General features: G+C 39.8%; 1 protein-coding gene across 4 annotated transcripts in view; it reads right to left on the reverse strand.

The window, feature by feature from the left end:
* fam81b (family with sequence similarity 81 member B) overlaps nucleotides 1-21430 on the reverse strand; it is a 117755-nt gene that overhangs the window by 65981 nt on the left and 30344 nt on the right. For 2 of the 4 annotated variants that reach the window (XM_087999199.1, XM_043709589.2), the window contains 5 exons: nucleotides 20725-20854; nucleotides 20384-20490; nucleotides 18488-18623; nucleotides 11209-11404; nucleotides 7095-8007 (listed from right to left, as the gene is read on the reverse strand). In XM_087999199.1, the coding sequence (XP_087855325.1) occupies nucleotides 7871-8007; nucleotides 11209-11404; nucleotides 18488-18623; nucleotides 20384-20490; nucleotides 20725-20854 (706 nt within the window). In that variant the 3' untranslated portion in view covers nucleotides 7095-7870. Of the gene's footprint in view, nucleotides 1-7094; nucleotides 8008-11208; nucleotides 11405-18487; nucleotides 18624-20383; nucleotides 20491-20724; nucleotides 20855-21430 lie in introns of those variants that run through there. The other 2 variants (XM_043709604.2, XM_087999201.1) reach the window with 1 other exon arrangement.

The raw sequence follows: 21430 nt of genomic DNA on the forward strand, positions 1-21430 counted from the left end.
TCACCAATGTCCTATACAAACACAACATGACATTTCCTACACTCCATGGTCTGAACAATGAAGGCAAGCATGCCAAATGACTTCTTTACCTTGAAGGACTGTTCCTTGAAATTTGTGTCACAGGTAGACAATGTACCTGAACCCCTGTTTGACAACACTCCCCAGGGCCCTAAATGGAAGAATTGGAAGGAATGTTGGAATTTGTGGAAAGAAATTTAATGTTCTTAAATGATATCTGAAAATTTGTGAAGCAGTCTCACCAGAAGTGGACTTTTTCATAATTGGGTTTTGCTAAATACAAATTTTAGAGCATTTTGATACTGTCAAATTTAATAGAATCTAAAAACAGGCTTTGTGAGCATTGTTTACCAGTTCTTGAATATTGTGTAATTATTGATGTGTTGAATCATTACAGCACAAAAGGAAACTATTCAACTTATTGTGTCTTGTCAGTTGTTTGCAAGAACAGCTCAGCTGATCCCATTTCATTGTCTGTTCTCCACAGTCCTGCCCATGGATTTTCTTCCAGGACCAGTACCTTTTTTGAATCTGCCTACATTCACCTCTTAAGCAGGGAATTCCAGTCATTTTGGAACTTGAACTCATTACTTTAAATCTGTGTCCTGGGGCTAATGGGAACAAGTTCTCATCACCTTTAGAGTCATTGAGGCATACAGCATTGCAACAGGCCTTTCAACCCACTGTCTATCCCAACCAAATACCAAAATCTATTAATCCTGTTTACCTGCACTTTGTCCTTAACTTACAATGCCCTGTCATTGAAGTGTTTGTCTAGATTATTATGCAGTGCTGTGAGAGTACCTGCCTCCACCAGCCTCTGATAGTCCTTCCCATATTTCTTCCACTCTCTGAAAAAAAAAATTCCTTGGAACCTGTCTAAACCATTTACTCCTCATTTTAAACTTACAGCCTCTGTGTTTGGCTTATCTGCCGGGGGAGAATATTCTCATGATCTACCCTTTCTATGCCCCTCATAATTTAATGTACCTCACATCCTTCCTTGGCTGCTTCTGCTCTAGAGAAAATAAACCTAGTCTCTCCTTGTAGCTGAGAGTTTACATCTCAAGCAATATCCTGGTGAATCTTCTTTGCATTCTCTCCAGTGCAGTCGCATCCTTCTGACATGAGCAGAACTGCAGGCGGTATTCCATCTGTGGCCTAAACTATGTGCTATCAAGTTGTAACTTCCTGCTCCCTGGCTAATAAAGTTAAACATCCCATTTACCTCCTTCACTGCCCCAACTACCTGTGCTGGCACCTTCACGGACATATGAATTTGTGCGCAATCTCCCTTAGTTCATCAGTACTGTCAGTCCTTCTATAATGTGCTGGTTGCGTTCTTGTACAACCCCGTGTTATAGAAAGATTACACTTTGGAAACGGTGCTTAAAATGATGGTGCTGTAACCGTGTGACAGCCAACATGCGTTTTAAAACTTTGCACTGTAGAAAAAGCTTCTCCAATTTGTCAATTGCGTTACATGTTTCATTAACATTTATTCGCCTGTACTCCCTAGAAATTTATCATTTATTGTGTAAATCCTTTTTTAGATCTCCTAAAATGCAACATCTCACTTATCAGTATTAAATTGAGCAAAACAATGTCAGATGTAATTTATCAGCTGTTTGATATCAGACTATAGCCTGAGGCCGTCCTCCTCTATCAACAACAGCACCAATTTTCATGTCATCTGCAAACTTAGTAATTATACCTTCTGCATTTACATTCAAGTTGTTAATGTACATAACAAACATTGAGGGTACCAGCACTGATTCCTGCAGTACACTGGCTTCCAAACAGACACAAACCTCCATCATCACCCTTTGCCTCTTGCAGGCTAATTTTGGATCTAGTTTGCTAAATTGCCTTGGATCCCACAGGCTCTTAACTTTTGAAGCAGCCTTCCATGTGAGACTTTGTCAAAGACCTTTTTGAAGTCAATTTAAACCACTACAGCTGCATCACTCATCAATTTATTTAGTCACTTTTTCAAAAAACTCAAATTATTCAGGCAGGATCTCCTTGCAACAAATTCATCCCGACTATCTCCAATCACTCCCTGCCCTTCTGTTGATTCATCCTGTGCCCAGAACTTTTGTCCCATAATTTCTGTAATTACATGGTTTATCCTGGCTGCCCTCCTTCATCAAAGGAATGTTAGCTATCCTCCAGTTATCTGGCACTTCATGTGTGCCCAATGAAATATTAAATATCTATGTCAGAGCCCCAGCAATTTCCTCACTTGCCTCCTATAGTAGGCATCCTATCTAATGTTGTGATATCCTTTCTGAACTGTGCTTGCCAGTACTGTAGTCCACATGATCTAAATCAGCACACAGCAATGTCAAGAAGGACATTCGGGGTGTTGGCCTGGTAACATTGAAATAGTGATGATATTGTTGCATGTTCTTTCGGTTTGGTGCTTGGAGATGAACTGCCAGGTGATGGTGCTTCTGTGTATTTTCCACCGTTGTCCTTTTAGGTGATGGTGGTTGCAGGTTTGAAATAAGCTGTTGAAGAAGCCTTGCTGTCGTGTATCATGTAGCTGGTACACCCTGGTGGAGGAGAGAGTGAAAGTGTATGGGGACCTATCAAGTAGGCTTCTGGATAATGTCAAGCTCCTTGCATCTGGATGAAATGGGGAGGAGGAATTCTGTCACAATCTTGACTTGTGCCTTGCAGATGGAGGTCATGTTTTAGTGTCAGGAAATACAGAATTTCCAGTCTTTTTATGGATGTTCTATTCAAGTTTCTGGTCAATGGTAACAGATTATGCTGTTGAGAGTGGGGGTTCATCAAAATGTCAAGAGAAGGCAGGTTCTCCCTACTTGGGAGTGATCATTATAATTTTATGATGTAAAATGAACTTCTACTTGTCAGCCCAAACCTGAATATTGTCTGGGTCTTGCTACATTTGTGCAATGGCTGCTTCAGAAACTGAGATGGGAACGTTGCTGAACAGCAGTCGTAAACATCTCCAATCTGTCCTCGTGATAGAGAGAAGGTCATTGATGAAGCAGCTGAAGATGGTTGGGTCTAGGATGCTACCCTGGGGAGCTCCTACAGAGATGTCCTGGAGCTGAAAAGATTGATTCTTCAACAACTACAACTATCTTTGTGATTCCAATCAGCTGAAATTTTCCGTGATTATATTGACTTCAGTTTACCTCAGAATTCTTGATGTCACTCTCAGTCAGTTGCTGTTTTGACATCAGGGGCAGTTGCTCTAATCTCTGGAGTTCAGCTTGTTTATCTGTTTTTGAAACAAGGTTGTAAATGAGGCTAGGTGTTGTGTGGCCCTGACCCTGAAAGCCCAATGAACAGTTAATCACTCTAAGTGCCACCTATTAATGACCTCAACACCTTCTGTCACTCTGCTGATAAATCTCACTTTTATTCTGTGTGATTTATCTTTGCTAATAAGCTTGTTATATGGCACTTTATCATATACCTTTTGTAAGTGCACGTACACTGCATCAATTGCATTACCCTCATCAAACTTATCAAAATCTCCAACTTAGAAATGTCAGGTTGCTACTGACTAGTTAGAAAACTTAGAAGAGAAGTGAAGAAGAACAAGGATGAAAAGGAAGGTATGAAAGAGACTTGGAACTAATATGATTTGGAGGTGCCAGTGTTGGACTGGGGTGTGCAAAGTTAAAAATCACACAGCACCAGGTTATAGTCCAACAGATTTATTTGGAAGCACAAGCTTTCAGAGCGCTGCTCCTTCATCAGATGGTTGACAACTGAAAAAGCTCCGAAAACTCATGCTTCCAAATAAACCTGTTGGACTATAATCTGTGTTGTGTGATTTTTAACTTTGAAACTAATATGAAATAGAGGACCGCAACCATCATCCTAAAGGCTTCCCCATTGCTAGGAGGAGCATTAACTGCTTGAAGGTAAGTCTTCTATCCCCTTCCCAGGAATGTCTCTCAGGCCCCAGGCTTCATCAATTACTTTCCCTCCATTAATGCTCAACTGGAAATGGTGGCAACTCCTGGGATTTGAGATACCATCTGCACTGTGCTGAGACACTCAGCTACGTCCAGCACTTGAGAGTTGGTGGGGTGAGAAGGGAGCATTACATGGGACATGACCTTGATGAGGGAGGGAGGGGTGTTGTTGCTTCGGATGAATTGTGGGGAACATCAGTTCAGAGCTCCACTGGTGGCAGTGCCCATTAGGTGGCAATAAGAGCCTCAGGCCAAAGGTTGGCAGCGCTCTCACCCGCATTGAAATATCATCTCGGTCAGGTACAGATACTAAGAGAGTTTGTGTTTGGAAGATTGCTAAATTTTAGGTTTCCTCCACCACTTTCAGATACATTGACTGAAGAGTGTAAAGTTTAGCCCACTGTTCATAAAATCTTTCCCACCATGATTAAACTGATTGACTTCTGGTTCTGGGCTTGTTCTTGCAGTCTTCTTTGAACACGGCTGTAGCAGTTTTAGTTCCCCAGTCCTCTGGTACCACTACTACATATAAAAGATATTGAAAGATTATTTCTTCCTTCATAATTTTCCACTGGATTTGATCTAGTCCTGCGGACTCCGCTTTAAGTACAGTCATTAATATCTCCCTTTTTCTAGCCCTTCTAGTTTTTCATGTACCTCCTCTTACATTATGACGTCTGTTTTTAACAAAAAGACTACCAAAATATTAATTTAATAACTCTTTCATGCTGTACCATTATCACTTGGGATATAGGCATCACTGGATGGGCCAACATTTATGCCTGTCTCTAGTTGCCTTTAAGAAGGTGGTACTGAGCTGTCTTGTTCAACTGTTGTAGTCTGTGTGCTGTAGGTAGACCCTCAGTGCTGTTAGAGAGGGAATTCCAGGATTTTGATCCAGTGACATTGAAGGAATATTTCCAAATCATGACAGTGAGTGGCTTGGAGGGGAACTTGCAGGTGGTGGAGGTCTTCCCAGGTATCTGCTGCCCGTGTCTTTACAGATGCAAGTGGTCACGCTTGTTGTCTTGGGAGCCTTGGTGAATTTCTTCAGTATCTTGTAGATAGTATGCATTGCTGCTATTGAGTGTCGGTGGAGTAGGGAGTAGTCAAGCAGGCTGCTTTGTCCTGGATGGTGCCAAACTTGAGTATGTTGGAACTTCTCCAGGTGAATGGGGAGTATTCCATCACACTTTGGACTTGTACTTAGTAGACGGTAAACAAGCTTTGCTGAGTCAGGAAATGAGTTACTTGCTGCAGAATTCCTAGCCTCTGAATGGCTGTTCTTGCCACTGTATTTATGCAGTGGGTTTAGCTCACTATATGGTCAATGGTAAACCCAGAGTGTTGATTATGTGGGATTTAATGATGGTAACATTATTGCACGTCAAGGGACAATGATTAGATTGTCTCTTATTGGAGTTGACTGTTGCCTGGCATTTGTGGCGTGAATGTTACTTGCTACACTCAGCCAAGCCGAGATATTGTCCAGCTACCTAACACTAACTTTATCTATTGCATGCTCTTCAAACCAAGGGTTATGCCCTACCCCCGTCAATATTACATGTAATGTCTTACCTCAGTTGCTCTCACCCATCCCACTAACTCTATATGGTCTCTACGCTGCCTACTCATGCAACCAGTACACCTTACCATCTTTTCCCCATTCGCACTAATGCCCCAAATTTCAACCCACTCAATCCTTTCCCTTTCTCGCATCCCAGATGAAAGCAGCCCACTTTAGGGCAGAAAGAGCCAAAATGAATGGTGGCCTGTGACAATCAGTTCCTTAACCTCTAGGGGAGAATTCTGACCCCAAGCGCTCAGAGTTGACTGAGTCTTTGCATTGATAAAGGAGACTTCCCTTACTGTACTGGGACCCCTGACTGAAGACTATTTCTCTTGGTAGGCTCAAAGGGAATAAGTGCTAAGAGAGCAAGTGAGCAACCCTGAGATGCAGCCTAGTCCAATCTGTGAATTGGATACCTGTCCCACTGCTCAAGCTGTCCTTGCAGCAGCATTTCATTACTGGTTGCCAGTCCGTACCTGAAGTATAACAATAATGTGCAGAAACATCCTGTAGTTTAGAGATGTGCCCCAAAGGTCAGGAGATACCACTGTCTGTGGGCAAGGGGATGAATGTCCTGAGATCTGTTGCCAGGTGTTCAAGATGATAATCCATGTGGCATACCTGACTGTTCTGATGGTCACATCAGAAATTCTCAGCATCTGAGTGGTAGGATGGGAAACTGTATATTAATGATGTGCAATGCAAAGTTAATGAGGCTGATAACAAGCACTAATCTGTCAGTTAGCATCTCACCATTGCCCAGTGAGAATCTCATTTCGACATCTGGAACTTAGTTGGAAAGTGCAGCTAGTTTCTTTCAACATCAGGAAAGGCTTCTCTAGACTTCTCATGTAATGTTCCCAGATTTAACATCATAGCCCATGTCATTCAGTTCCAATTCACATCATTCTGATTCCACCCAATGAGTTTTTTGAATGAATACCAATAAGAATGGTTACAATAAGGTTAGAGGTAAGCATGATGTGGTTGGAAACTAAACTATGGTCAGAGGAATCTACTCAGAAGTCTGACAGAAACTTGAAAAACACTCACAACTGGCATTGGATATGAGAACGGAGTGTTAGTTTATAGTCAAGGTAAGACGTAATTGAGCTGTTCTAAATATGTAACAATTGGGGATAATGTGACAAATCAATAAAATTGCATCCTTAGGCCAGGAAATCAGTAGTGTAAAGCATATGGATTGTATACAAAATAACACATTTTCCAGTGTCTTCAGTTAAACAGTTCTAATTGAAGTATTTTCTAATAATGATGGAAACTGAAACCTCAATACTGTGAACCAAAATACCTAAATACTAATGGGGAGAACTTCAGAACCACAGTAACACAATTTTGTGTTGGCCCAAAGAACCGTCACAGGATTTAAAATAAAATAAAGTACACACTTTTCTAATCGTTTGTTATAACTACATATTATGGTATTAGCACTTAATGTTTCAATAAAATCATTAAATATATGTGATATGGGCAGATAGTGATGAAGAACAAAATACGCACAATAGACACTAAACGTGGATATATCTCAAAATGATATTTATTCAAATGTGAATGAACATTTTCAAATCTGATTTTACTCGGCTAATGTCAGTAGTTTTGGGTGAACAATAAAGATTTAGGAATAAAATTACAAATTGCTCTTTCAGTGTTTATCATTTTTCTTTCATGATTTATTCGAGCAGCAGTTGCAGAGCAATTTTGCATTTCCCACATCAATAATATATTACTTTCAAGAATGTAATCTCATTAGGACAGCCACTGAAGTGATTTTAATAACAAGGTTACTAATAAAAGTAGCTGGAAATGTGTTGCTGGAAAAGCGCAGCAGGTCAGGCAGCATCCAGGGAACAGGAGAATCGACGTTTCGGGCATAAGCCCTTCTTCAATGTTTAATTGATCTCATATTGACCACTGATTACAACTTCCTGGAGTATTTACCTATCGATTTTAATTTTAGGGAAAAACATCTAAGTACCAAAAATCACCATATCTCAAAATTCCAGCCATCACAATTACACTTGAATTGTATATTTGCAGCCAGAGCATTTTGTTCTTTGATAGAAATCACTGGTATTTGATGATGGGAAATAAGCAAACATTGATTCTTTTAAGGAAGATAATCTTAACCAGTTTCATTGCATGAATTTAAAACTGTAAATCCTATTTTAGCAGTGAATTCAATATTGAAGATCAGATGAATATAAATCATGTGTTGCAGTTCTGATGTCTGATTGAATCTCTCGACGGATTTCCTAACTTCATTTGCTTCCAGCTATCTGTTGAATCTTATTATGTTAGCTTATGGATAGCTTTTAAGATCAAAAATATGCCGCCTAATCTGTTTCAGGTCTTTCTGGATCTTTCCTTTGTCAATTTCTATCTTCTTTTCACTGATCTTGTTCAGTGAATTAATTGATTCCATAATGGAGTGAAATCCTTTTTTTAAAAAAAAGCTACAATTCAGATATTGAAGTTGTTCATCCAAAATACAGTTGTAATTTTCCATTGGTATATAAACAAATATTAAAATGGTAAGGCTCCATATTTAGCTAAACACACAACAGATTATTAAAAGCAATCTATTTAGAAGTTATGATCCAACATTAAATGGCCGAATGAAAAACAACTGAGTTATTAACATTTTACTCCTTGATCATTATCATCCATGGAGGATGTGACACAATGAAATTATTTGGCCACTAGAAACAAATAATTGAATAATCTAGTTTAAGTATATCCCTCAGGAGAGAAACTGGAATCATACAATGTTTTAGCCTTCACTACTTTGTGTAATAGTGAATTCCAAGGGCTCACCATTCTCTGGGTGAAGAAATTTCTCTTCATCCCAATCCTAAATGGTTTGCCTGCTATCCCCAGACTGTGACCACTGGTTGTAGCCACTCCCACCATCAGGAACATCCTCCCCGCATTTACTCTGTCTAGTTCTGTTAGAATTTTATAGATTCCTATGAAATCCCCACTCATTCTTCTGAACTCCAGTGAATAAATCCTAAATGATTTGACCTCTCCTCATATGTCAGTCCTGCCTTGCCAGAAATCAATATTCAGGGTAGTAAACCTTTGCTTCACTGCCTCCACAACAAAAACATCCTTTCTCGGATAGGGAGACCAAAACAACACACAATATTCCAAATGTGGTTTCACCAAGACCCTGTATAATTGTAGCAAAATATCACTGCAACTTATAAAAGAGTTCTTTCACTGTGAAGGCTGACACATCGCTTGCCTTCTTTATAGCTGCACCTATATGCTTATTTTCAGAAACTGGTGGATGATGACATCAGGTCTTGTGGCACATTCTCTTCTCAAATGATAGCCGTTCAGAAAATAATCTTCCTCCTGATTTTGCTACCAAAGTGAATTAATATAATCATATTCATCTGCCATGCATTTCCCCACTCACTGAGCTTATCCAAATCACACTCAAACGTCTATGCATCGTCATTGCAACAACACTCCCATCCAGCTTTGTGCCAATTCCACTAGCTGGTGGTTTATTGAGATTATCAGACAGTGTAATTACATCTTACCTGTTCCTTAAATCTAGCCAAATAAATTCTGTTCTAGACTCCTACTGGACATTCCCTTTGCCCAGCACTGTAATGCTCTCCTTAATGTTGTCACTCTATCCACTTTTCTCCCTTTCCAAGCTTTCCTCAACTTCTTGCATCAAGAATAATTAACACCAAGTTCTCTCCTCCTTTAAGCCAAGTGTCATAGCAACATGGACCTTTTTCCCTGGAGCTTAGGAGACCAAATGGAATTTTATAAAATCATGAGAAACATAGATAAGGAAAAGCCGTTGGCTATCTACCTTTTATGGTAAGGGAGTCTTATATTAGAGGGCATTGGTTTAAGGTGAGAGTGGAGAGATACCAAAGGATCCAGAAGGGCAATTTTTCACACCGAGGGTGGTAAGTGTCTGGAACAGGCTGCCACCGGCTAATACAATTTTGTCATTTAAGAAACAAGTACATGAATGAGACAGATATGGAGGGATATGAACCAAACACAGGCAAGTAAGACTAGATTAATTGCGAAAACTGGGTGATATGGACAAGTTGGGTGAAAGAGCCTTTTTCAGTGCTGTAAACCTCTGACTCATTGGCAATACCACACATCACGTATTCGCATACATTCACAGTAACTCTGATGTAGACATTATTACTTTCTCCATTACTCTGATTCCACCTGTTAAATCCTTATTCTGCTGATATCTATCTTTTTCAGTATTCTGTGCAATTTGATATTCCTCTCTGATACTATCTCTTGTCACACCCGGCCAAGTTAGTTTAAACCTTCTCTTATAGCACTAGCAAACATCCTTGACAGAATTTCAGTCCCACCTCTGAATAGGTCTCCTCTGTACAGGTCCTATCATTCCCGATTCTAATGTTTCAAGAATTTAAAGCCCTTCAGCCAATACAAGGGGGCATAGCTTTAAATTAAGGGGGGGTAGGTATAGGACAGATGTTAGGGGTAGGTTCTTTACTCAGCGAGTCGTGAGTTCATGGAATGCCCTGCCAGTAGCAGTGGTGGACTCTCCCTCATTATGGGCATTTAAGTGGGCATTGGATAGGCATATGGAGGATAGTGGGCTAGTGTAGGTTAGGTGGGCTTGGATCGGCGCAACATCGAGGGCCGAAGGGCCTGTACTGCGCTGTATTCTTCTATGTTCTATGTTCTTCTTGCACCATCTTTCCTGCCACATATTTCTCTGCTGTATCCTACTGTTCCTATACTCAGTTGCACATGGAACTGGTAGTAATCCAGAGGTTGCCAATTTTGAGATCTCATTTACTAATTTCCTGCCTTGCTCCCTATATTCTCACTGCAGGACCTCATCCGTCTTGCTATTTATGTCATTCACACCATGCTGTCTGTTCACCCTCCCTACCTCAGGGTGCTCAGAAGCTTCTCAGTGACGCCTTTGACTCTGACACCAGAGAGACAAGACACCATCCCGGATTCATGTCCACGACTGCAGAAATACTTTACCCTTGCTATCAAATCATGACTCCTCTTCCAGACTTCCTTCTGCCCCCTGAACCACCAACCCCATCCCTGTACAGCTCAGCTATGGCAATGTCACAGACTTGGTTCTGACTATGAGGTTTTTTCTGTGCTTTACAATGAATTGCAGAGAGCAGATTTTAGAATGCTGATGGGTAAAATGACCAGTTTTAATGAATGGTGTGAGAAAATTCTATTTGAAATTTATCTTGTGTATTTGACTGTTAGTTCACTAATTTAGCATTTATCCAAAATATTGTACCATCATTTGTATTTTGATTCATTAATTCTATCATTATTTTTATTTTAAAATGCAGCAGAGAGCATTTCAGCAGAAATTTCCTGTGGCGAAAGAAAAGCACACTCCTGTATCAAAATTCTTATCATGTTGCGTGAAACTTGAATTAGTGCTTGCAATTACTGGGTGTATTGTTTTATTTTACTAAAGTAGCATTTTCCTCACACCTTCAGGTTTGCCTTGACATCACTGAAGAATTTGTTTTATTAGAATATATAGATTTGAAAGCATTCCCAATAAATGTACATGTCTGAACTAATTTATTTCATACCACTGAACCAGTTCAAATGAAACGACCTACTCACCTTCTCTGTATTCATTCTTTATGCTTTCTAACTCGTGCCAAATAGTCTTTTCTACTTTGGCAAGTTTTGCACTGATTTTCATGTCAGAGTAAGTCACTTTGTCGGATTCAATGTCAAGGCTTTGTCGGTTTTCCAGTTTTTCTAGTCTCACAGAGATCTGTTTAAGTCTCTCCAGTATATTCTTTTCCATTAGCTCCTAGAAAAGTCAGAACAAAGCCAAATGCTTACTCATTTTTTTTAAAAAAAAAGGTGTTCCTACTAGATGTCAACCAGTTACGTTTTAGTTGAATCCTTTTGAAAATCCATTTGTGCCCCCAACTATATGCATGATTTATCAGAAAATGTCTAAAGGTAACCTCGTAATCAGTGCCTCATATGCCATTTCTCCATCTGCTGAATTGCCTGCTTTTGGTTTGCCAACAGTCTCAGCAATGAGGCATCCAGTCCCATACAATTAATCAACAACAGCATCCTTGTGTATTTTCATTAGAATTACATTTAGTTGTAAAGTTAGCATTTTCATCAGATGGAGTGATGTAGTGTAATAAACTGCTTTCTAACAGTAGAAATAAGCAGAAATTTATATTTGATGTATGTACCAAGCTTAGCACCTTCCTTTACAGTACGAAGGATGTAGGAAATATTCACTACATCAAGCTTGCTATCAGCTCGAGACCAACTGGTCATCCATAGGTGACTGCAACTGAGACCTCAAGTTGACACAGATCGGAGTCAATGCATGAAAAGTCTTCACTGCTGATGGCAATGCTTGGGGATAAGCAGGTGAAATGGGTGAAGAAAAAGCAGAGGATGAAAGAAATAAAAAGGAAAAAAAGGAAAACTGATCAGTTGATTACCAATAGATAGTCATCTGTGCCAGCTGGGGATTTACCATTCATAAATTAACCTCTACAACCACAACAAAATCCATTCAATCCAGGCATGATCTACAGCCAAGACACAGTCCACCATGTCCTAACTATCCCTATTTGGGGAATGGTTTTTGAATCCAGCTTTTGCCTGATATCCAAAGAATAATGTGGACATTTTATTTTATAAGGCGTGCTTCCAGAGGGAAAGTAAAGAAAGGCATAATCAGTTATACAGGAGAGTGCTAGGACATGACCAGTGAATATGGTTAAGCCCCTATGGTAACAGTGCAGATAGATAGCCTTGGCTGCTTTACTTTTTTATTGTAGTAAACCTATTGATCTGTCCTCCCTGAATTCCTGACTCCTTAAATACTAGAAAGTAAGGAGGACATGTAATTGGTTCTGCAACAAATGTACCTCAAGGTGTATCAGCTTTTGTACAAAACTTTGGGTTGATTTTTCCCATCTTTTAAGCAGTGTTTTTTTTAAAAATGAGATTCATGGTGCCCAGTCCACCATGATACATGTCAACTTTTCTCACCTAATCCTCCACTCCTTCTCTCATTCATTATGCAATCAGCTCCTTTGACACCCAACTCATGGAATTGTGCAGCAGGAGAGGGTGGAAGGCCCCTACACTGCTAACACTTTAGAACATTCATGACCCTAGTGGAGAATTTGAGCATTAGCTGAAACCACTTCAAATGGCGCAGAGAGACAAGTTAGCTCCTTGGTTTATTAATAGAGAACTGCAGGTATTACATAGAAAACATAGAAACGTAGAGTATTGGACCAGGTATAAAGCCATTCAGCCTTTGAGCCTCCTCCACTGTTCAATATGATCATAGTTGATCACCCAACTCAGTTCCTGCTTTCTAAAAACTGTCTACATCTTCAATGTTCATCCTTAAGAGTTACCTGTGGCAGAGAATTCCACAATCTCACCACTTGCTCGATGAAGAAATTCCTCCTCATTTCTATTCTAAAAGGCCTACCTTTTATCCTTAGACTAGGCCCCTGGTTCTAGACTCGCCAGTTATCAAGAACAACCTTCTCCTACACTGACTAAACCTATTAGGATCTTACAGGTTTCTATGAGACCCTTCTTTCTCCTCCTAAACTCAACTAAATACAGTCCTAACCAATCAGATCTCTCCTTGCATGCCATCCCAGGATTCAACTCGGAGAAAGTGAGGACTGCAGATGCTCGAGATCAGAGTCAGGAGTGTGGTGCTGGAAAAGTACAGCAGGTCAGGCAGCATCTCAGGAGCAAGAGAATCAATGTTTCGGGTGTCGATTCCTGAGAATTCCTGATGAAGGGCTTATTGTGAAATGTTGATTCTCCTGCTCCTTGGATGCTGCCTGACCTGCTGTGTTTTTCCAGCACCACACTCCTATCCTAGGAATCAGTCTGGTAAAACTTCTTTTCACTCCCTCAAAAGCCAGATCATTCTTCCTCAGATAAGAAGACCAAAACTGTACACAATACTCCAGGCATGGTCTTACCAATGTCCTGTCTGGTTGCTGCAGAACATCCTTGCTCCTGTACTCAAATCCTTTCACAATGAGACATTCAGTGAGTGGTATGTAAGGACAATCAAGTCTCGTTGCACCTCTCCTTTTCCCAATTTATTGCCATTTGGGTAATAGTCTACCTGCCTGTTTTTACTGCCAAACTGGATAGCGTCACATTTATCCACATCATAATCCATCTGCTATGTTCTTGCCCACTTACTTAATCAAATCACACTGAACCATCTCTTCATCCTCCTCACAGTTCACCCTCTTACCTAGCTTTATGCTATCTGCAAACTTGGAGATATGACATAATTTACCCAACTAAATCTAATTTAATATATATTGTGACTAGTTGGGGTCCTCACACTGATCCCAGTGGTACACCAGTAGTCATTGCCCTGCTGCTCAGAAAAACAGCCAATATTTCTATTCTTTGCCTCTTGTCTGCAAATCTGTTCTCAATTCATTTCAGTAAACATCCTCCAATCCCAAGTGTTTTAATTTTACATGCTCAGCTCTTGTCTGGAATCTTACCAAAAGCCTTCTAAAAGCCTCAACTGGTTCCTCTTTATCCATTCTACCATGTATATTCTCAAAACATTCCAGTCCATTTGTCCAAACACAATTTGGGGAGTCTACGTACAACCTCTACTATCATTTACTGCCTCTTGGAGTTTCTAAGCTCAACCCACACAGAATCTACTTTACCAGAGCTAATAATCTTCCTCACAATTGCATTATTTTTCCTTTTTAATCAACAGTGCAACGTCACCTCCCTTTTTATTTGTCCTTTCTAAAAACTGAAAACCTTTGGACATTTAGTTCCCATTCCTGCAGCAACATTTCTGTAATCCCCACTACATCATACCCATTTAAATCTTTTTGCGCAACTAATTCATCCAAATTATTGCATTCTTAGTCCTGTTCACTGTGACACTGCTCGATTCTAACTCTTGAACTCTGCTTATCACCTCTCTTATTTCTCACTCAGTTTTCTGTCTTAGACCTTATTTCCCTGTCATCCATCTGCCTATATAGGTTCCCACTGCCTGCCATTTTAGTTTAAACCTTCTCTAATAGCCCTTGCAATAACTCCCCCAAGGACATCAGTCCCAGTGTAATCCGTGCAGTTTGTACTGTGCCACCTCTCCCAGAACAGGTCACAATGCCCCAGGAATATGAAATCCTCTGCCTTACACCATCTATCCAATATATCCTGTTATTTCTACTCTCGCATTTGGAACTAGTAACAAACCTTTTGAGATCCTATTTATTAATTTGTTTCCTTACTTCCCCTATTCTGCTTTTCATACTCCTTTTTTTTCTTGCTGGTGTCATTGTTAATGATGTGGACCACAATCACTGGCTGTTCACACCATCCCACTTCAGAATGTCCTGGAGCTGCTCATTGACAGAAGGGTTGGTAGTCGGTGAGGACTGCAGATGTTGGAGATCACAGTCGAAAAGTGTGGCACTGGAAAAGAACAGCAGCTCAGGCAGCATCTGAGGTTCAGGAGAATTGCTTTTTTTGGGAATAAGTCCTTCATCAGGAATCTGGGGGTGGGGGGAAGGGAGCTGACAGATAAATAGGCGAGTGGGGGTGGGGCTGGGGGAAGGTAGCTGGGAAGGTGATAGGTAGAAAGGAGGTTTGGTTGCACTTGACCTGCAAGTCTGACCTTGGCCAAAGCCCTTGACTGTAATTAGATGAGCCCTTAGATGACCATCTGTGGTGGTATCCCTGATTAACTGTAGTCCCCCTGACCCCACTAAGGACTGGTCCCCTTTGACTTTCACACATGGCTGTTTGGTTGAAACACATGCAATGTATTTGCTGCATATGCTGTTGAAATGTGCTGTAGCTGTGATAGTGATGTAGCATATTGGCACACAACATGTCCATACCTTTGGTTGTTCAGTATTCTTAATGTTCTAAAAAGGAATTCAAGTCACAGAGACAGTGGATGCATAATATCTGTGTATGTATGCAAAGAGACTTGGCAGACCCATACAAATTGTACATGTCCCTGAGCTCCAACCTGAAAACTGAAGGGCTGCATGGATGTGTGAGTTGGTCCAAGAGCAGCAATGATAATGTGGTAAGTTTGGTGGTTTGCCAGTGCTGACTTGGTGGAGTGAATGATGGAGGAGGATGGTATCCACGCAGCATGTAGTAGCGCTGTGATGAAAGCAGAGTTGGACAAGCTGCTGCCAGATTACGAGAAATTTCTTGATAGAAGGAGAGGAGAATTAGAAGATGCAAAGAATGTAGGTTAGATGGTCTCATAATCATAGAATCCCTACAGCGTAGAAAGAGGCCATTCAGCCCACTGCAACCCACCAAAGACCTTCCTACTCAGACCCAGTTCCCCAACCCTATGCCCATAATATTGCATTTCCTATGGCCAACTCACCTAGCTTGCACATCCCTGGACTCAACAGGCCAATTTAGCATAGCCAATCTACCAAACCTGGATTGTGGGAGGAAACTAGAGCATGCAGCAGAAACCCAGTTAAACACATGGAGATTGTGCAAATTCCACACAATCACCTGAGGCCAGAATTGAACCCAGGTCCCTGGCACTATGAGGCAGCAGTGCTAACTACTGAGCCATTAGGCCAATAAGATTTAAGCACCTGGAAATATGGTGGTTGCTGTTCATTCGCGAAATTCAGAATTTGCCATTTAAACCTTAAGGGAAAAATTAGAAATTGTTTTCTTGGTTTCGATATCCTGAATTTTTCATTTTTGTTACATTTTCTAACATTTCTCATCCATGGTCATTCTGGTCGAGAGAGCAGCACATTCTAGCCTTTGTTTTTTATTGTGGATTTGCGAAAGCAATGTCAGTGTTCCACACTGTTTATATTGCCACTCTGTGTTGATCTGAGAACAGGTCAGACCAGGTTACTTCATAAAGAAAATTAGAGATGTACTACAGGAAACCTAACCTGAAATGCTGGTATGTAACAAATTCAACGTGTGACAAAGTTGCAACAAACGTTTGTTTGGAAAAGTCACTCAGTGTTTGAGTACATTTACTATCTTATAACTTTTGAAATTTGAAATTATTCAAAACTATTTCAGGAATTTGTGTGCGTCATTATTACAGATATTTTGAAAAATAAACGTTTTACAAATTGTTTGTAGTTCTGAGCAACAAGTAACAGTTCCAAGTGTGAATGGAGAATTTATTTGATTCAAATAAGATCCCTTAAAAAGCAATGGCAGCAGTAAGTTCTAATTTACAAAGTATTGATAAGAATTGATCCAGGCTATAGACTTTGACTGCACTGGCAATTCAATTCAAGGCAGGGTCTGTCAGGTTTGCCTATGAGACTTCCTAATCTTCAATCACGCAGGCTGTTGACACAAGATTGCCTAGAGAGCACACTTGGCTGCCAAGCAGAAAATCTGGTGAAACAGTCCTGTTAAAGGGGAAATTGTGATAGTGACAGCAAATCATCTAATTAGATTTGACTGGAGCTTAACCTTGCCTTTCACTGCTATTCTTCTGTTACTATATCCGCCAAGGGCAAGAAAGTCCATTGTCATACTGTTTCCTCAAACCCCTTTCTTCACCCTCACTGCCCTCGCCATCAATGCTAAACTTGAAGAGCTAAATTTCTAAATCTGAGACTCATCGTGCAGTTTCCTCCTCCTTTACCTATGCCCTCCTCCAACACCCTGATTCTGATTGTCAGTCACATTCCATTTTTGACTCATTTCTTCCAGGAGACCCAAATTTGTTTTTTTCAATCTTCTCACTACTCCACTGAGAACCATTCAATACATTCTTTCCGACATTTGCTGATATTTAATGGGTCCCTCTGCTTATACACAATCCCTCTTCTATTAAGTGCTGCTGTCATCATCTACCTCCAGAAAAAAGTTCACCCTTGATAAATGTGTCTTACCCATATTTTGTTCCATCCCTATGTCATAGATTTGGATTATATTCATTGGAATTCAGAAGAATGAGGGGGCTCTCATAGAAATCTGCAACATTCTAACAACACTAGACAAGGTAAATGCTGGAAGAATGTTCCTGATGAACAGGGAAGGCCAGAACTAAGGGTTACAGTCTATGAATACACAGTAAACCATTTAGGCCTGAAATGAGGAGAAAATTTCTTCATTCAGAAAGTAGTGAGCTTATGGAATGCCACAGGAAGCAGTTGAGGCCAAAACATTGTTTGATTTCATGAAGGACTTTGAGAACTTGGGATTGAAGTGATCAAAGAATATGGGGGGACAAATGGAAAGAGGCTATTGAATGAGATGATTAACCTTGACCATTGTGAATGGCAGAGCAGGCTTCAAGGTTCAAATGGTCTACTCCTGCTCTTACTTTCTTTGTTTCTATGTCTACTTCAACTTCCTGTTCCTCAAGGCTCCCCTCCACATACGCTCCATAACCTCTGATATCCAAATCTCAGCTGATTTCTACTGCCTTACACTAAGTCCGGTTCACTATGGCTCCCTGTCCTTCAGCACACTGAATCTAAAATTTTCATCTCAAAATGCTTCTGTAAGTTTGTCCATCCTTATCTCTGCAACCTCTGTAATGTGCCTAGTGTCTGTTTTTTAAAAGTTAAAGTTGCAAATTTTTTATCTATGATAAGGAAGTTATTGATTAATTACATATGTCATATAAGCAAAAGTGAGGACTGCAGATGCTGGAAACCAGAATTTAGATCAGAGTGATGCTGGAAAAGCACAGCAGGTCAGGCAACACCCAAGGAGCAGGAAAATCAACGCCTCGAGCAAAAGCCCTTCATCAGGATATTGCCCGATGCGTCGATTTTCCTGCCACTCTACATATGTCATATGCAAAGTGTTATGAGTTATTTTTTTTACTGTGTTAAGTAATATAAAGCAAACTGCTTACGGTTTTCTCTTGCATAACATGTAAGGAGTGGTCTGCTCTCTGTATTATCTCGGTCTCTGTTTTATCCAGTTTGTATTCTGCCCACTTCCGTTGGTTTTGCATCTGTGTTTGCAACTCAGTCAGTGCAGTAGTAATCCTGGAATATGATTGCTTAATGATTGTTTACAGCGTAAAATTAATTTAGCCTTCACACAGGGTTTATACAGCACCCAACAGTTTCAATGAATGCAAAATTAAAACAGATGAACAGTTATCAATGTTCTGCGGTAATTTCTTGGAATTCTCACATTCATGAAACACATAAGCGTTACACAGATTATACGAGCAGAATCATGTCCAAACTTTTCCACAGCTACTTTTAGAGGAAGAGGAACAGGGCTGTTTTAAATAACAAAGGAAAGTTTTGACAAACTTTCATTGGGTTTCAATTCAAGTTGCTTGCTGCATTTCAAAACAAAGAAAAACCTTTCAATTTAGTTATGAGTTATTCCTTCAATTAGGAATCTGTGCATGACAAAGGTACATTATAATCTTCTATCTTGCTTGACCAACCTCATTGAATTTTTAAAAGAGGCAACAGAAAGTAGGCAAGAGTAATGTAGTAGATGCAGTTCATAGAAATGTAAAGTAGCCATAGTCCCAGAGGACTGTTGTCTCATTCCAGAGAGATCACTAGAGGTGAGTTGAACCTGAGGCTTATCACACCTCACGTGAGGAGGGGCAAAGTTGAGAAGGCATGATTTTCAATGGTAACCTCAGCGAGAATGGGAATTGAATGCACGCTATTGTCATTTACACATTATAAACCAGCTACCCAGCCAATTGAGCTAACCAATCCTAATACAAGTAATGAGTAAGTAATAGACTGATGAATAAGGTCAAGGAATATAGACTCACGTGGTAGGTAGCAAAATGAATGACTATCTGGCTTCAAGACAAAAGCAGGGGAATAGAATACTTACCAAGAGTGACAAAAGGTGGGAAGTGGTGTTCCACAAAGATCAGCCCTGGACCACTGTTAGTCACAATTTATATTCATGATTAAGGTTTTAAATCAAAATATAATTTCTAATATTGCTGCTGACACCAAATTGTGATGTGGTCAATGAGGAGGACTGACAACAAATTACAAATTTGTAGCTGGGACAAGTTCAGGAAAATGAATTTTAACATAGAAAAATGTGAGGTATTACATTGGGGAACAAAAATAAGGAGGTTGCATGTTATCTAGAAAATAAAATCTAATCAGAGGAAAGGAGCATCTGGAGGTACAAATGTACAAATCACCAAAAACAAACTTAATACAAATTAACAAGGCGCAAAATAAATTTACAGGAATTACAAAAAACTGGGAGTATACCTAACAGCTGAGAATGAACATGCTGGGGTTTCTTTACCCTTGCAAAAGAAAGCTGTAGGAGATCCAACAGCAGTCTTTACAGAGATAAAAATGTTTCCCATTTATGAGGAGGACCAAAATTAGAGACAGCAATGCAAGATTGTCTCCTCGAATTCAAATAGGAGATTCAGAAGATATTTTTTGTCAGTGACTCGGTGAGAATATGGAACTCAGTACAATGAGGAGAATAGTATGAATGCTTTTTCTGGGGATGGTAGATACGTATAGGAGGAACAAGAGAATAATGCTAATAATGCTAATAATAGATGAGGAGGCTTGAGTTGAGCATAAATGTCAACATGACAAGTTGGGCCAAATGACCCATTTCAGTGTTGTGTATGCCGCATAATTCTAAGTTAATAATTCAATTTATGTAGTTGTTCTAAATTAACTCTTAAATACCAGTTAAATCTCCAAAGACTTCAAATAGAATAATTCAACAAGATGAATGTGGTAAAAATTAACACATTCATATTTCACATTTATAAAAAATTTACTTGAAATCTAATCGCTGAAGTTCTTGTTGTAGCTCTCCTCTTGCAGTCTTTAAGTTTGTATTGTGTTCACTTTTAGAGTTATCTATATTTCTCAGTAGTTGTGTCACCTATTATAAAAACAATGACATAAATGATTATGTTTCCATGCTCTGGAAACATCAACATTACACAATATCCTAAAATGCTGCACTTCCTAAAGTTTTCTCTCCTTCCAGAGTCCATCTCTGTATACGTACACATAACTAACAAACACTTTGGTGTGAAAGTTTCGATAACATTAACAAATTACATTTATATCAAGAACTCCATTCACATAACTTATCTGAAAAAAATCTACCAACCTTAATTTCCAATTCTTTGATTTGCTCCTGGAAGGAAGACTTTGCATCTTGAACATCTTTCTTTACTTTTTGAATCTCATTGTTGGTTATGCTGACGTCCCCAGCCAGCTTGGAGATACTGGCATCGCACCTTGTGTTGGAAAACAACATTATAAAGCCAGTTCACTGCTTTAAATTGACAGAAATTAAGCAGGTTCCCATATTCATTTGCAACCCTCCCCATTCCATTTTTCTTCTGCTGCGCTACACTTGGGGAATTGGCTTTACAGGTACAGGCAACCTGCCCCTTCAAGCTTAGGGAGATGAGCTTTGTATTAGAAGTCACGCCAGTGCAGTTAAGACATAAGACTAGGAAGACAAAAATAATCATAATACCAAGAAAGGGAAGAAAATGGGATGCAAGAAGAGAACAGACTGTGAGCTAATGACAAATTCTGCTGAGGAAGTGATAAACCAGCCAGTATAAGGCAGTAAAATAAGTAATAAAATGCTTCATGGTTACATAAACCAGACAAATGTGAGATGATACATTTTGGAAGGTCAAGTACAGGTGGAAATTATACAGTGAATGGCAGAACCCTTAGGAGTATTGATACAAAAAAGGTATCTGGATGTGCAAGACCACAGATTACTGAAGGTGGCAGCGCAGGTAAATAAGGTAGTAAAAAAGGCTCATGGCATGCTTGCCTTCATTGGAAGGGGCATT

Source organism: Chiloscyllium plagiosum, unplaced genomic scaffold (genome assembly GCF_037043375.1).
Source record: "Chiloscyllium plagiosum isolate Xiang-an unplaced genomic scaffold, Cpla_swu_hap1 HiC_scaffold_2, whole genome shotgun sequence".
In the NCBI taxonomy this organism is placed as follows: domain Eukaryota; kingdom Metazoa; phylum Chordata; class Chondrichthyes; order Orectolobiformes; family Hemiscylliidae; genus Chiloscyllium; species Chiloscyllium plagiosum.